The sequence below is a fragment of the Lodderomyces elongisporus genome, chromosome 6 (genome assembly GCF_030384665.1).
Source record: "Lodderomyces elongisporus chromosome 6, complete sequence".
NCBI classification, from domain to species: domain Eukaryota; kingdom Fungi; phylum Ascomycota; class Pichiomycetes; order Serinales; family Debaryomycetaceae; genus Lodderomyces; species Lodderomyces elongisporus.
In genome coordinates this window covers 263,193-280,357 of record NC_083678.1, presented here as the reverse complement: position 1 = coordinate 280,357, position 17,165 = coordinate 263,193, and the positions used below count along the sequence as shown (strand labels likewise).

The 17,165-nt window shown below is 35.7% G+C and overlaps 6 protein-coding genes across 6 annotated transcripts; 3 read left to right on the top strand and 3 right to left on the bottom strand. All coding sequences in view use genetic code 12, as the record gives it.

The window, feature by feature from the left end:
* Window positions 1-321: 321 nt before the first annotated feature.
* Window positions 322-1,809, top strand: PVL30_004592 (uncharacterized protein; the record flags this gene model as incomplete). Its single annotated transcript, XM_001524685.2, has 1 exon — window positions 322-1,809. The coding sequence occupies one exon, from the start codon at window positions 322-324 to the stop codon at window positions 1,807-1,809; it is 1,488 nt and encodes a 495-aa protein (XP_001524735.2).
* A 493-nt stretch (window positions 1,810-2,302) lies between these two features.
* On the bottom strand, window positions 2,303-2,839 carry GIS2 (gig suppressor; the record flags this gene model as incomplete). Its single annotated transcript, XM_001524684.1, has 1 exon — window positions 2,303-2,839. The coding sequence occupies one exon, from the start codon at window positions 2,837-2,839 to the stop codon at window positions 2,303-2,305; it is 537 nt and encodes a 178-aa protein (XP_001524734.1).
* Window positions 2,840-4,203: 1,364 nt separating this feature from the next.
* PVL30_004590 (uncharacterized protein) lies at window positions 4,204-4,857 on the bottom strand (the record flags this gene model as incomplete). The annotated part of the gene is made up of 1 exon (XM_001524682.1): window positions 4,204-4,857. The coding sequence occupies one exon, from the start codon at window positions 4,855-4,857 to the stop codon at window positions 4,204-4,206; it is 654 nt and encodes a 217-aa protein (XP_001524732.2).
* Window positions 4,858-5,316: 459 nt separating this feature from the next.
* On the top strand, window positions 5,317-5,955 carry PVL30_004589 (uncharacterized protein; the record flags this gene model as incomplete). Its single annotated transcript, XM_001524681.1, has 1 exon — window positions 5,317-5,955. The coding sequence occupies one exon, from the start codon at window positions 5,317-5,319 to the stop codon at window positions 5,953-5,955; it is 639 nt and encodes a 212-aa protein (XP_001524731.2).
* A 169-nt stretch (window positions 5,956-6,124) lies between these two features.
* Window positions 6,125-8,503, bottom strand: PVL30_004588 (uncharacterized protein; the record flags this gene model as incomplete). The annotated part of the gene is made up of 1 exon (XM_001524680.2): window positions 6,125-8,503. One exon carries the CDS (start codon window positions 8,501-8,503, stop codon window positions 6,125-6,127), a length of 2,379 nt encoding a protein of 792 aa, XP_001524730.2.
* A 1,618-nt stretch (window positions 8,504-10,121) lies between these two features.
* HAL9_2 (Fungal Zn2Cys6 Cluster domain) lies at window positions 10,122-13,148 on the top strand (the record flags this gene model as incomplete). Its single annotated transcript, XM_001524679.2, has 1 exon — window positions 10,122-13,148. One exon carries the CDS (start codon window positions 10,122-10,124, stop codon window positions 13,146-13,148), a length of 3,027 nt encoding a protein of 1,008 aa, XP_001524729.2.
* Window positions 13,149-17,165: the final 4,017 nt, after the last annotated feature.

The following is a 17,165-nucleotide window of genomic DNA, read 5'->3' as shown; positions in this document are numbered from 1 at the left end:
AATTTTATACATATTAGATATGTGTGTACTTTGAGACATTGACATATTAAGTTAAGAACGAGCCGCAAATTCCACTGCATTGATAAACACGGCTTTAGCAAACTATCTCGGATGTTGTGGAGCTTTTGATAGGACAACATTTGCACTTTGCCCTCATACTTTGTTATCTACAGCTTTCTGACTTATTTTAAAAGTACAAGCTACAAAAATACTTTATTTCTGTATTTCTATACGGACAAATTCATTAACAAACAAATTCATTAACAAACAAATTGATTAATAAACAAACTTTCATATATTTTCATTTTCAAATTACTATAAATGTCACAGTTGAAGAATCAGATTCCATTGTTCTTGTTTACATACAACTTCAACAAGAAGAAGCTTATACCTGAACTTTTCCAAAGTAAAATTCAAGAAGTGCTTCCGGATGAATTACTGTCTCTTTTTGTTTTTGGCTTTCAGGAGTTTTGCTCAGTGTTGGATGGTAGTTTTGTTGAAGATGCCAACCGTCACTTGATTGAAATGAATCAGCTTCTTCAGCTCACCTTGCAGGAAAAATACAATCTTACTTCTAGCTTACAGACGGTATCTATGCACATTATGGGAAGTATTGCAATGATAATATTGAGTCCGTTTGCGTCCAAATTCGCACAAGTAAGAACCGCTACTGGCTCTTGCGGATATTACTACCTGAGCTTGAAAGGTGGTGTAGGTACAAGATTAACGTATTATCCCAATGGGAGACTCGATAGCTCAAAATCAGTTGAGCTTTCATTTGCCGTTCTTCATTTGAATGCATTTGAAGGTGAGTACTACTATCTTCAGCGTAATCAAAGCTTACGTGACATTATCCGTGCATTGGACTTTGGCGACGGTTATGGCTTGATCAAACCTGATAATCACATTTTCATTATGGGTGACTTGAACTATAGAACTTCAAAAGATTACCATTCGAGTAGTCCCGAGAGCCAAGAGTTGTTATCGCTTCAGGACACATCAGTTCGCGTTGATGAAGCAACATACTGCAAGAAGATTGAATCATTAGTTCTGAAATATGATGAGTTTGCACAAACCATGCGTAGCGGAGAGGTGTTGCAAAATTTTGCTGAACCAAAAGTTAGATTCCCTCCAACTTACAAATTCCATGTCAATACAGCTATTTTGAACTCAAAAAGATCACCATCATGGTGTGACAGAATTGTTTATTTATCGACGTACGAAGAAATCGGCGACGATAGTCTGGGGGTAAATTTACTTAGAATGCCGGGCTCAAAACAACTGGAGCAGCTGACATTATCGACAACAAAATCAAAAACGAAAACAAATACAAATACAAATACAAATAAAAATAAAAATCAGAATACTAATAAAAATACAAAAGCAGAGACTACAACTGCAGATTCGCCACTTGAGTTGCCTCATGTTATCCAATATACTTCGATTCCTTCCCTTATGTTGTCGGATCATAGGCCAGTATATTTAAACATCGTGGTTCCATTCAATCCGCCACAACTGATCATCTCGACTTTATCTGGATGCCTACAGATCTTGCCATCGGGGTTGACTTTTGATGAAGGTTTTGATAATTTCACGCAATTGTCACGGCTCGAGAATAATGCCCGAGTGATAAGTGGACCGACTACGATATATTTAAAACCAACGAGGCTCGATTACATCAAACAGTCGTTGATACGCCCTATTGTTGACTTGATTATTGGGTATGGCCTATGGACTACAATGACACGCAATGGTAGGTTATGTCTTGGGCTTATTGCGATTATAGCGTGGTTAGCATATGCACTATAGAGATTTGATTTCTTTTAATCTATTTTTTATTTGATTTTCCTTAATTTTCCTTGATTTTCCTTGATTTTCCTTGATTTTACCTCGTTATATTTAATTGCTCTTTCAATTTCATCAATAATTTTATCATTAATATAAAACATCTTGTTTTAGATACCGATATAGTTGCTCCCAAAACAAAAAAAAAACCGTAGTATTAGTCAAAATGATTAACAATTTTTTTGCGCATTGGAATGGTATCATCCATCCAGAGTAATGTCATTAGTAGTTTATACATTATACAACAAGAACAATACAAAAAGAAAAGGGTTTATTTTTCTTTGATAGTTTACACATTCATCGCTATTCACAATATCAACATAAACAAATGAAATAAAAGCTCAACTCGATTTTTGTTTCTCTCTCTTTCTCTCTTACTCTCTTTCGATTTTTCGTCTTTTCGTCTTTTCTTCATCTCCCTATCTCTCTCTGTGTGTGTATTTTTTTATTATTATATTTAAGCGGTACATTCCTTTGAAATGTGACCTGGCTTACCACAGTTGTAACAAGTCTTGGAACCAGCGTTTGGTGCACCACCTTGAGAGTTACAGTCCTTTGAAATGTGACCTGCTTTTCCGCAAGCGTAACATTTCACGTTACCGGCTTGACAGTCTCTAGCGAAATGGTTTGGTCCACCACATTTGTAACAAGTGGTTCCTGAAGCTGGTCCTCTACCGTAAGATTTTCTGAAAGCTGGAGCAGCGTGTGTTTGACCGTTTGACTCTTGGGTACAGTTCTTTGAAATGTGACCAAATTGACCACAGTTGTAACACTTGGTACCTTGAGCTTGGTTAGGACATTCAGTTTGAATGTGACCAACATCACCACATGAGTAACATTGCTTGGAGTTGGTTTGTTTTGGGTCTGGACAGTCACCAGATTCGTGACCTGGTTTGTGGCAGTTGTAGCACAATCTCTCCTCTTGGGTACAGTCGTCAGCAACGTGTCCGACTTCTCCACATTTGTAACAAGTTCTTGGGAAAACAGCAGCCATCTTTAATCGGTTTCTTTTCGGGGGTTTTTTTTTTATTTATTTTATAATAATAAAAAAAAATTTGTTTCTTCTACTACTTCGTCTATCAACACTTCAATCAAACCTGTTATCTTTATTGAATAAATGATAACAACTAGTTCTAAAATGCTTCTTAAGGGTGGACTTATTTGTAAGTAATTAAGTGGCAAGAAAGTGAAAAATGAAAAAAAATTAAAATTTAAAAAAAAAAGGTATGTAAAATTATATGTCTATTTATCAGCCAACTCCACTTTGAAAAATTTCATTAAAATTTTTTCTCGCTCGCAGAGTATGTGCATGAAGATCCGACTCAACTTGCACGACTAATATTTAGTATGTATTAGATATATACAAGTATATACACTCACTCACTCACTCACTCACTCACTCACTCACTCACTCACTCACTCACTCACTCACTCACTCACTCACACTCATACATACGTATATGTATATGTATATATATCTACAAATCTAGGTATCCCGTCCCCCGCGTGATGGAGATCTTACCCGCCATTGAAGCAACCAGAACAATTTATCAATATACATATATAAACGTATACAAATACATTCGCACTACAAAGCAATGCAATATCCGTATTTGATATCAAGGTGGGCCGATCCAATCTTTGGAATTGGTATGGGTGTTGCCTCATATTATCTATATGAGAGAAGAGTCGGTCGTCCTGAGGGCCATTCCTTGAATGAGTTGGTATTGAAAAGGTTTGAGAATTGGAAGAGCAAATGAATTCAATGATCAAGGCGATACGATATTTTTTTGACGATTGGGAATATACATCATCAAATGTGAAATGTGGATGCTGAAATGTGATTTGTGAAATCAAAAAACCAAAAAATCAAAAAAAAAAAAAAAAGTAAAACATGATATGTGTTTTGAGCACAAGTGATGCTATATTTGCATAGTAAATGAACTAGCTAGTGAGCTACGAACCTTGCACAATGCATTTTCTACAAGAGATCAGCAATTGCTCGAAATATGAGCACCATTTACAATTTGCAAAGCTTATAAGGACTGCCAAATTGTTGGTGTTATATATTTGAAAAATGACAACAGCAGTATACATCATTAGGTTGAGGATTTAAAACAACCAGAGCATTATAAAGTAAAAAATAAAAATAAAAATAATAATAAAAATAAACTTGAAAACAAAACCATTTGAATTAGGGACCGCAATTATATTTGTAATTTTGAATCTCTTTTAATATCTATGCTTATTCCTATACATATATATATATATATATATATATATATATATATAGTTGTAGTTGTGGTTATACTTATAGGTTTACTTGTCGTTGTATATATTACTAAAAAAAATTTAAATCTATAGACTTTCTTTGAACTTTTGTACTACATCTTTGGCCTTTGTTAAATCTCCGAGTTCTTGTTGTACAATTTGTTCAATCTTCAGCCATGCTGAATCACTTAATGAATGCAGTAAAACTGTTTTTGGAGTTTCAATCACGGGGTCGCCACTGTTATTTGATACTGTTGCAGATGGGGTAGCTGCTGTTGATGCAGGTTGTGGCGAAACCATACAGTTGAAGTTCAACTCTGTAGCCTCATCTGCTATTAATGACAACACACTTGTATCTTGAAGAACTTTTGACTTGAGAAGCAATTTGATCTCAGTTGGCTTCAATCCTTTTAGTGAATCAGTATTTTCAATAAGCAAATCTTTTACTTTGTAAATGCTAGTTGTACTGGACACTTGCAAGTCCGTAGTGAATTTAAATGGCGGCTTGATCGACTTGATTTTCAATGCAATTGTAGTTGATACCGTCTCTGGTGATGAAACCAGTCCAGTGGGGAGTTTGTAACTAAACTTTGGTAAGCTTGGACCCAAAGATGCTAATTTGTAGTAATCTTGTGTCGAATAGTATATGTCTGATGGTGCATCCTTTGATAAGCTCATTAATTCCGCATAAGTAGAGATAAACTGCCTCTCCTGGTTCACATTTGCTACTGTTGACGACATATCTGTAGTAATTATCTAAGTTGATTTTATTGTAATTGTTTGTCTATGTGTGTGTATGTGTGTGTATATAAATATATGGAACTTTATAGTTTCAATGGTGGTGATCCTGTGATTATTTTTAAAAGCCGACTTTGAAACTTGTAAAAGTAAATTCAGTTATTTTTTTTCTCTTTCTTTCTTTCTTACTTTTTAGGTGGATCACACTCCTTTTATTTTTTGGCCCCTTTACAAATCAATAGACTCACTAATACTTTTACAATTATCACCACTTCTTTAAACAAGGGCATACACTAGGATACTTATTTACTGATAGATATACCTACTACATACACAGAACAGAACAGAAAACAGAAAACAGAAAACAGAAAACAGAAAACAGAAAACAGATCAAAACAGAAAACAGATCAAAACAGAAAACAGATCAAAACAGAAAACAAAAACAAAGACACAATCCCTCCAATGTCATTCTTCAAATCATTCAAAACAGACTATACTCCATTGGGTCTGGGTAGTAATAACCCTGATGGTGCTCCATTGCCCCCTCCAGCAACCCAGCCAAACAATCAACTGTCGTTTAAAACGAGATTACAAAAGCTTAATCCATTCCGCAGTCAATCAGTATATCTAGAAGATGAAGACAATTACGTCACCTCGGATCCAGGAATGTTTGAACTTTCGAGATGGGATAGGATGCTAGTGTTTGCACTTTGCTTTGCTGGTGCTGCTTGTTGTTGGTTGATTTGTATCTTTTTATTCCCCGTGTTGAGCTTAAAACCGAAAAAGTTTGCATTGTTATGGTCCTTGGGGCTGATTTTCTTTTTGATTAGTTTCGGTGTTTTGCAAGGTGCACAAGCATACTTGATACATTTATTTTCGTCAACAAGGATCATATTCACGGTGATATTTGGAGCCAGCATTGTGTTAACTTTGATTAGCAGTTTGAGTTTAAAGAGTACGTTGCTTTCTATTATATTTGCTGTGATTCAGCTCTTGGCAGCAATATGGTACACAGTAAGTTATTTCCCAATGGGTAAACAAACACTAAGCTTAGCGGGAACTGTAGCTAGAGGACAAGTCGATAATTGGATCAACTCTTAGATATATAGCATAGAGATTGTAAAACGAGTAAATGCTAAATACAAATGAAAATTTAAAAAAAAAATCAAAAGAAAAGAAAAGAAAAGAAGAGAAAAGCAAAAAAGACTTTTCAAGAATACTTTACAGTTGTTTAAAATACCTATTTTTTTTTTCCAATTGTGCCTTTTGTCTATTGATTGTAAAGCTCTAAAAATTCTTGTTCAGAAAGCTTCTCAAAATCTGGGAAAGCAGTAATTAAACCCTTTTCAACAACTTTAACAATGGCGGGATTGGCCTCGGTATCTTGCTTCGAGATCCGAGATAAATCAACAACTTTGGTTCCAACAGTTTTCATCTTCTTGTCTCCGCTCTTGTTGACTAGTTTCTCCAAACTCTTAATGGCTTGTAATGCCAAAACGTATTTACCCTGAATTGAATAAATTTTGTAAAACACTTCCCAAGTGAATACAAGTCTTGGTGCCTGGTCGAGCAATGGCTTGCACAATTCAAAAAGTGGCTCAATAACATCGGAGCTTTCCAAATTGTGAAGATGCTTGAGTCCTAAGGGGTCTTCATCGTCTTTTTCACTTTCAACGCTCTCGATAAAGTCGGCTCTCTTTTTATTTAATTGTGCTTTTGCCTTCTTTTGCTTTTTAGTTCCATTTTTTTTGATTTTGAAAGCATTTGAATGATCCTCACCACCATTTTGTTGCTCGTTCAGTTGCTGTTGCTTTTCTTTTTGTTTTTGTTCTTCTTGATCTTTGTGTATTTCAAAGTACAACGATGACAAACCTCTCAATGCTCTCATGTGGATTGGGGTCGATCTAATATTATCCTCCCATTTAATCATATCGTTGTAATCCCTTGGGGTACCGCGTCTCAAACAGTATGAATGGAAGTCATATTGATCGTTGTAAAAGATCTTGAACAAGTTGAGAACAGAGTTGAACCGCTTGATTGCCAATGCCTTGTAAATCTCAACATTTTCGAATGCTTCTTCGTATTCTTCGCTTTCTTTGTCAAGTTGTTCCTCCAGAGTCTCACGAGCTTCCAATTCTTTCTTTAGGTTGTGGTATATTCTCAAGTACGCTTCTGCACTTTCGACCAAGACCCAGCTCACTTGCATAAGATGCAAGTCTTTGCATCCATTGACTGCTCCTTCGTCAAGTTTAGTGAATAATGAGATGCAATTGATTGCATCATTGACTCTGTTTGCCCTCAACATATACTTTGTAGTTTTGGAGTTGATGAACCTATCTTGTAAGTCCAATTTTCTGCCCTCGTCCATGATTTCAGAAGCCAATTGGAATTCTTTTTTGTGTTTAGCAATTCTGGCTTTAACAATGTATAGTTCAACCAAAGTTGGTGAGTGTTCAATGGCCAAATCTATATAGTGTTGAGCTTGGTCCAACTCATCTTTGTACAAGTAATGTTGAGCAAGGTAAAAGTAAGTCCAGACAGTTATAGTTGGGTTTGGTGATTTGGAAGCTTCATTATTCAAGAAATCAATAACTATTCGTTCAATAACTTCCAACTTCTTTCTATTTTGGTACAATGGTTTGACATTGACAAAAGTTGCAGGAACACCTCGAGTTAACTGGGGAATGATATAGTCTCTACTCTTTTGCTCAAACAATGGTGATTCAGATGGGAGGAAAGTTAACGGAATAAATTTTGGTGGGTCGGAACGTGGATAAAAGGAATTGAGTTTCTCATAAAGTTTCAACCTCTTTTCAGGTTCCATGCCAACAGACCCCAAAGCTGTCTCTAACAAGGTATAATATTGTATATTGTCTGGGTTTCTTTTCAATAATTCTCGGTAAACTTTTGAAGCCTCATTTTTTCTATTAAGCAAAAGCAAATACTTGGCCTTGTATTCCATATACGCCAACTTGTCACTGATGCTATCCTTATCTGCCTCGAGCACCTCTAAAGCCTTGGTGAAGTTTCCTGCCTCAGCAATAATTTGATTCTTGTACAACACGCACTCACTATGCTCATACATATCATTTGGAGTCAAGTGGTCTTTAATGATATTTTCGATTTTGGTCAAAGTAGCCAATGCAGCAGAATAGTCCTTGTTCAAATGCTGGGCAACTGCTAATCCTGTCCAGTTCGCCCTATATCCAGGAGCATGTTCCAAATATTGCAGTCTGCTCTCTTTTAAACCTTTATAGTCCCTGTTTTGCACTTGCATAAAGGACAAGTCGCGCAATATAGGTTTGTTGGGAGATCCGTTATCATTTGCCGCTTGGTACCATTTGGCAGCCTCGACGTAATTCTCCAATCCACGGTAGTAGATACCAACTAGATGGTTCACAAGGTAATTGTTGGCATCCTTGCTAACAGCTTTATCGATATATGTGGCAGCATCTTCTTTGCTACCAGTGTGGTACAATACACATCCTTTCAATGCCAAAGACTCGGCGTGACTGGCATTTTTTTTCAAATTGGTATCGACTAGTTTGAGTGCCTTTTTGTACTGTTTCAGGTCATAGAGTTTCAATGCTTCACGAAAATTTGCATCCTCTTTATTCACCACAATAGGTGACCCCTTCTTCGGTGGCATCGTTTGGTGAATTGGAATGGTCCGTCTCTCTGAAGTGGGTGATGTGTAAAAAGCCCTTTTTCTCGAAAAACTTCAGCGAGAGTGAGTAAGCGAAGTAAGTGAGTAAGTGAGTAAGTGAAATACAGAGTTAGCGATTCAAAATGCAAAATTTACGTTGAAAAAAAAAAATAGAAATAAAAAAAGCTTTTGATTCACACAAAAATTGCAAGAGCGAAGGAATCTAAAAGGGAAAAAGACGCATTGAACATAGTGACAATAACAATTAAAAGAAATAGAAAGAGAGAAAAATGAAACAAAGAGCAAAGAAATTGAATAGATGCATGCTATACCAAACCAAGTGTAAATTGTTGTTGACCCAATACAATTTAGAATAGATGTATACGACAAAATATCATAATCAAGATATTTACATACATTTACATGCATTTGCCATGTATTTTAAATCAATTTTCTACTGCTCATTTTCTTTCTCTACTTTGGAGGGGGGAAATAAAACAAAAGAAAAGAAAAAAAAATTTTGGTTGCAAAATCAGACAAAAAGCAAAGGAGGCATTGGCCGAGGTACACAGAGGTCTAATAGAAAACGTGTACGTTATCAACAAAATAGTACTTTATAGCAATTACATCCTATAATCAAAGTTTAAAGAAATCTATGTTTAGGGAGGGAAACAGGATACAATTCTATTCCAGAGTAAAAGTTAAAGGTTCATGCTCTAGAGTGAAGTTCTAAAATCGCAAGACAAGGCAATGTGCCTCCCCCCTTCACCCCCCCCAAAAAAATGCAATCGCTATACTAAATATGCCATTATCTAGGGCAACATGTAAGATGCCTTCAACTATACTTTACATTGGCTGGAAAAATCTTGTTGTTGGTGTATAAAATTTTTTATTTTTTTATTTTTGTTTTGATGAGCTGGTCTTGACTAGAACTAACTCAGATTTCAAAGAGTTCAGTTGATTTAACTTCTAGTCTAATAAGTAGAAGAGAGAACGAAAAAAAAGAAAGATTATTAGGAGGAAAGGAAGGCTAAACTGGCTTTGGAACACATTGAATAGACGATTAATATACTTTATCGACCAACGCAATAAAAAAAAAACAAATATATACAACTCGTATTATTAAAACGCAGAAAAAGAAAGAACTGCTGGTCAAGTACCTGTCCAATCTCTTACACTCCCCCCCCTCAACTTTGGTGGATTCTTTGCTATATTATTGTCTGAAGGAAAAAGACTTTTCATTACTCAAATGCTACTAGTCGAGACAACGGATATTCTTGGATCATTCGGATATTTTTCTCTTTCTTTTTTCTTTTTCAAATTTTCCTTCCTTCCCTCTTCCCGACTCCTCGCCACTATCCTATTATATACACATACACATACTTGTATATATTCATACACATATAAATACAGAGAAGCCCTAGCTTTTTCGGATCAAATTTCATACTTTTTTTTTTATTTTTTTATTTTGTGCAAGCACACAAACAAGCCGGGTACCGATCATTCTCTAATCTTTTATATCCATCTCCACCCAAACTTGAAATTAATATTGAACTTTGTACAAACATCAAACTTCATTATATTTTAAATAAATCTGTATATACGACATACCATGCAAACAATGGAGAGCAACGGTGCATCTTCTATACAGCTGGTATCTCCTTCGCTCACCAATGAGCCTACTGAAATTCAACAAATCACAGGCAACGATCCTAATGATACTACGCGCAAAAGAGTTCGGGTGGCATGTGATAACTGCCGAACTCATAAGATCCGATGTTCAGGAACATACCCATGCAGACACTGTGTAGATTCCAAAAAACCCAAGGAGTGTCATTATACAAAGAAACCAAGTAAGAAACAGAAACCATCCAACGACGCAGGAGCCCAAACAACGAAAAAGACAGAGAGAGCAAAGAGCTCTAATGTTGGTGCGATTGTTAATGGTACTACAGTACTGGATAACTTTACAGATAAACGGTTGACTAAACTTGAAGGCTTAATGAATAAATTGCAGAGCACAGTTGAAATGTTGGTGGAGTCATCAATGAGCGCAAAGGCAGTAAAGGAGAATCCACTAGTCTCACAAATCCCACTGTCGTCTCAAGTGCCACTAGTGATAAATCAAGGATCAAAGTCACGGAACCGTAACAACAACAACAACAACAACAATGGTAACAACAGCAACAGTAACAACAACAACCTGCAGCCGGAACTGAGGAATAAAAGCGTTGAGCCAAACTCAGTTGCTAATACATCACTTGGCGATTCAAAGGCAAAGAATGTCGAACATTTCGTTGGTACACAGTCCATTTGGTGTATGTTTTCCAAGGAATCTCTAGATTGGATGGAGCAGACTTTGGGCCCTGACGGGAAACAATATGTTCGACCAATAAGAAATTTACCACTTTTGTTTCATTCAAAATGTGCACTGTTTGTGCAGAAATGGGTCGATCCTCCATTAGTGGATAAGACAGAGAGAAAAACATTGCTCGAGTCTCCTTTCCCTCTGGACCCTAAATTTGTGTTTGATTTGATTGATTCTCACTATAAGGAGTTGAGTTTTGTGAATATCATTATGGACTCTAATAGAGTCAAGGAGATGTTTGAAGCATATTACAAAAAATCGAGGAGCTTCAAACTATCTGAATTGTTAATTATGACATCGTCTTTGTTAATAGCACTGTTGATCAAAATGGAAAAGAGACAGCATTCTCCACTGGAGAATTTACCAAAGTTGCAAGAGAAATGGCTCAACAATTCGATTTTCTATTATCAAAGACTATGTGTTGTGAATGATGGTATTGAAACCGTGGAAGGGATCTTGTCATTATTAGTTTACCTCGAGTCAAATTGGGTTACTGGCCATTTCAACTATATTCCATTGTCTGTTGCAATTAGATACGCACAAGAGTTGGGCTTACACCGTTCAGAATCTCTTTACCATTTAAGTCCGAAAGAGCAAGAGCGCAGAAGACTCTTGTGGTGGTTTTGTCAATTTTTTGATACTGAAATGTGTTTCAAGACGGGTAAACCACCAGCAATTAACGTTGAGGATGTTTCCACAAACGATGAAATGGATATGCTTAGACTATGTTTAGACGCTTCTTCTGACACATCGTCTACTTGTAAAAGAAACGGCGAGAATGGAGACAATGGAGACAATAGAGAGAATGGCGGAAATGGCGAAAATGGCGGAAATGGCGAAAATAATGGAAACGGCGAGAAAGTAAGGTGTGGGTTTGCAGCCAGTGAGATATTGTTTGGTGATGAGTCTGTGCCATTGAGATATAGGCTTCTCCATAAAATTAAGGAGTTTGCCGATGGTCCGCGATACTATTGTTTTTTTTCCATGCTACTTACTAGGATCAGAGCGAAATCTTACCAATTGCTATTTTCTGCATCTGCTCAAACCAGAGATTTTGAGTCCTTGTCGAAGACATTGGATGATTTAAATAACGAGATTTTTGAATTGGCCATGTGGTCGCCGGAAGAAGAGAGACCGAGGTTTTTTAATGATCCACAGTTTAGACTCTTGACTCCTGATGTGCCTGCGAACAAACGTCAGTTTCTTATTTCCAATCTGTTGATATTTTTCTCGCAATTGATGATTATTAATAGAGTTCCTTTTATTGTTCGATCAGAATATGTTAATTACGACAGCAAGATTGTTGAGTATCGAAACTTGTCGTTGGATTCTGCTAGAACTATGTTGGTGCTTGTTCTGCAAATTGATGGTGCTTATACTCCATCTTTTTTCAATTGGATTTTGTTTTATGCAGTTAGTGCTTTCTTGATTTTGGGTGCCTCTATATTGAATCACCCTCATTCAGCAGAAGCTGGAACAGATGTTAATTTATTGATTGATGCAGCCAAAGGGTTTTTCAGTATAACTCATGATGATTCGATTTTGTTGATTGGTAGGTCTGACATTTCGGTATCGTTGGTGATTCAATTAATGTTGAATGTGATTATTAAGCTGTACCAAGATAAAACTAAACAACAAGTGTCGTATGATCACCCTAGCATGTTGAAGACTTTAAAAGAGAGATTTCCCGAGATTTTCCAGGATGTGCAACATGTGATTAAGAACATTGTTGGTGCTTCTCCATTTAACAATACTGAAGCTATTGCATTAAGTCGACATTCTAGTTCAGCCGTTTCATCTGTAAATTCATTGAGTCGAAAAAACAGTCCCTATGCGTTATCTCCAAGGTATAATCCCTCAGTATCGAATCTTACTGATAGTGTTGATAATACTCCTGGTGGGCATATCAATGTGCATAATGCAGGGTTGAGTCCAGAGTATGCAATGAGAAATGGCAATGCGTATCCACAAGGCGGAGTGTATGGTCTGGGTCTGTCTTCGAATCCTCAAGTACACACCCCCCATGAAAATTATAATACTAGTTATGTTCGTACTGGCCAGACTCCTATGCGGACCCCAGGAGCAGGAGGTGGAAACATGGGTATAGGCGGAGGAGTAGAGACAGGAGTAGGAGTAGAGGCAGGAACAGGAGGCGGAGTTGGTTTAGATGGATACGATTTATTTGCTCAGACTGGTAATGATGGTGTTGTCACCAATATCTTGATGAATCAAATGAACAACATGCCCAATTTCTTTTTTGACAACAATATGGGAATTTAGAGTTGGCATGAATTTTCAAAGTTAATATATGTACATATACATTTACATATTACCAAAAAAAAATAAAAATAAAATGGTTGAGTGTTGATGTTTCCTTCATTTGGCTTTTTCACAAGAGGTTTTAGTTCAATACGTCAATTTTGATGTTTTAAATTCAATTATTGTATTGTTTTTCTTTTTTTTTGTTAGGATAGTTTATATTTTTAAAAAAGGGCTGTAAAAGTTGCAAAAAAAGATTCAAAGAGTTTGTGTATGGTTGTATAGGAATCAGAAGATTATAAAACTGTTCCGGTTTGATTCCGCCTTCCGAACTTCCATACTTTCTGGGTTCCCTTTTTTTTTTTTTTTTGCAAGAATCTTGTCTTCTTTGTGGATGTTTAACAAATTCCTTTGCATGTATGGGATGGTGATGTAACTCGTCCGACATTACACATTGCACATTGCTAAATTAAAGTTAAAGCACGTGACTCAGTTAATCTATATGAAATAAGGAAAAAAGGATAGAGACTCACAATATAAGTTATACATTAGCCACACCGCAGTTTTTGGCGAAAGGACAAAAAAAGGGGACAAAAAAGAAAAAAGGAAAAAAAAAAAAAATTTAAAAATTTAAAAAATTTAGAGGAAAGGAAATTTTAAGATACAGTTTCAAAGAACAAAAGCTAAAAGTTAAAAAATTTGTTTGTTCATTCTCTTATGTGAGAATTGGAAAGAGGGGGAAGGGGAAGAAGAAGGGACGAAGAAGTGGAAGTAGAGGAATAGTGAAAAAAAGCTCAATAGGAATACAGTTGGTGAACAAACCTTCCAAGCCTGTTTTTTTTTTCTCCATAATTCAAAGAAAAGACTACATTTGAGTTGGAACAGAATCCCAAAATGTTGGAGAAAATTGTTTTCTTCTCGTGGTTCTTGTGGTTTGTAGCTAATTTGTTTGCTTTCGATATTATTGTGCATCTATAGTCGACTTCTATATAGCAAATTTGGATAATAGTGATGTCACTTGCCCGCCTTAGTGAGCAAACCACTGCGATTTGTTATTTTTTTTTCCCTTTTTTTTTTTATAATTCTTTTCATTTTCCTTTTATTAATTGTTTCCATGTATTTCTATTAGTAAGAACAATCAACATATCTTTCAAAACGGAACTCGAGCAGAAGTGCTTATTTCATGATTTTCATCTTTGTTTGTTTTTGTATTAAAAGAAAAGGTAAGGAAGTTAAACGATATTGCGCTTCCTTCGTAACTGCACATACCAGAAACTGTAAAACGTATCCTAGGCAAATAGGACAGAAACGATGGAGAGAAAGAGAGACTCTGTTTTAGTTACATATATTATATATATGCCATATATATACTAATATATATATATATTTGTTTATTTTGGTGCCATTGCCATTCAGTAACTAGAGTAGTGTAAGAACAAGTTCAGACAAGACAAGACAATGCAATGCAATGCAAAAACCAAGTAAGGCTACATGGAAGGCTCACCACTCCATTCTCTTTTGTTTGTTCCAAAGAAAAGTCATCGACTGATACGAAAATTTTTGCAATCAGTGCTCAGTAATATATAGAATATTATAAAAGAAATGTAAGGGGGCCGACCAGTTTATTTTATTACTATTATTATTATTATTATTATTATTATTGTTTTATTTTTATTTAGGCAGTCACGTGCAGGTCCACACTACAAAAAGTATTAATAAACAAGAATACTCCCTTCCCTTCCCCCCTTCACCGCCTACTTTTGAATCAAAGAGCCCGACTATATTTTATTTTTCTTTGCAAATGGTGCTTTAGGTATTGGGTATGAGTCTTTGGTTTAAGTCTAGATTTGGATTTGGGCTCTAGATTTTAATAGCTCGGACCGTATATATGGAAGTTTGAAAATTTCTTGTCACTTCCGAGACTATTTGCCCTTCTCTATATTAAATTTTTCTTATTCATTTCGTTTTATCTTTTTTATCTTTTTTTTTTTTGTTTTATTTTTTACACTTTTTCCCATTTTTTATTTTGAAAAGTTGGGCATGGTCATATTATGCAAGAGAGATGGCGTAATCATACTATCTGAGAGTTGCATAAGCACCACATACCAAAGAACCCCAAAAAAATAACCAAAAAAAATACCAAAAAAAACATAAACAAGTAACAAAACATGGGATGTGGATGACATAGGGGAAAGGGTGAGTAGAGGATGTGAGTTGGAGATGAGAATGTTAAAAATAGACAAACAAATAAAATAGCAGGACACGAGTATTCTCTAAAACTATATTTTTTATAGTCATATGAAACCTACAGCTAGTCCTAAATCTGGTTAAGTTTAGCCGAAAATGATGTTCAAGTAACAACCAAGTTGTATTAACCTTTCTTTCTCATTGTATATCTCTCTCTTCCTCCCTCTTTTCCTCCCTCTCTCTCTCTCTTTTTGGTAGACGGATACGCGCTCTTGATCAAGCCAGATCATAGTGTTGACCCCGTCCTGTATAACAATACCTGTGATGGGATGGCAAGCAATGTAGTTCCACAAATCTGGTCACTATATTTCAACATATGCAGTTCTTTTAGTTATATTCCGCAACACAAGCTTCATTGTCCCTTCTTCCTTTCCCTTCTTCTTTTCTTTTCTTTTCTCTTCTTATATTTCGTTCCTCGTATCCAGCAGGCTGAAAATCAACGGCTTGGAAATTATAAAACATATAACGAGAAACACAGCTTATAAGAGGGAAATTCTACACAAGTGAACTAACTTCCTCATCAATAGAACCGGCTAGACAGAGAAGAAAAACAACGCATGCAATTCTAGATATCTAATTTGTCTTCTTTTATATATATATATATATATATATATATATATATTTCTACATTTCTAACTTGAGGTAGCTTCAATCATCTTTAGCAAATATGTGATATGCCGAGTTGGATTACTAAAACAGATGAAACTCTTTTGAAATGCTGAAATAACAAGGTGTTTAGAAGAAGAAAAACAAAAAATGAAAAGACCTGTAGTTATGGAGGCGGTGGTTGTAAACCTTTGTAGTTTTCTTGTCAAGTTCGTTGGTCGACTGGGCAAAGCTCATTATTGTTGAATCTTTACCAGAAATTCTTTTTTCTAATTTCAAACTTCAAAATTTCTTCTCTTCGTCACAGGAGTTCCGACGTAAGTATATGAGATATCTCTGGACTTTATAAAAAGTGTTTTACTAAAGCTACGATAGATGCTCATTGAATGCATATAAACTAAGAAAATGAAAGAAGTTTGATGAATTGAAATTTTTGCTGCCAAATGTTTCACTCCATGTCCCTCTCCTCTCTTTTTTTTTTTTTTTTTTTAAACATTCTTTTCTTTGAACTTCAATCTTTTTTGCAAGACTTGTATCTCCAATTTTTTTTTCTCCGTGTTGCAAATTGCGCAAACTTCAGGGAAGTGCCTTTGTTGTCCACTAGTTTAGTTTATTCAAGGCTCACAACATATATGCGAGACAGGCTAAGATACTCGCTATATAAACGAAGGCAAAGCGGACGAGAAGAGAAAAGGATGACAAAACGCACATTGTGGAAAACCAAGTGAGACAATTTTGATCAAAGACTCAATTGAAAGAGAGGCACACACTCATGGCATGTTGGATACTTCAGCCAGTATCATTATCTTTCGGGGGGTAAAAATAAAAAAAAAAATTCAAACAACAAAACAAAACAAAACAAAACAGAACAAAAAAAAAATTCAAACCCATCCTTCGCTATTGAACGAATTATTGAAAGGTTGAATCTCATTCTTTCCTTCCTTTTCTTTCCATTCTACCTAATTTGATCATTTTTCTCATATTTTTATATATATATATATATAAATATATAATAATTTGATTTTTATCGAATCAACCGATCGGTGCCAAAGAATTCACGAGGCAGCCAATATATAATTGACACATCTGGCATACTTAATAGAAACGCCTACATAGCATCAGGTTGGTTGCTTCGTATATATTGTTGCATAAATTTTCACCGGCTTTCCTTTGGAATCTGCGAAT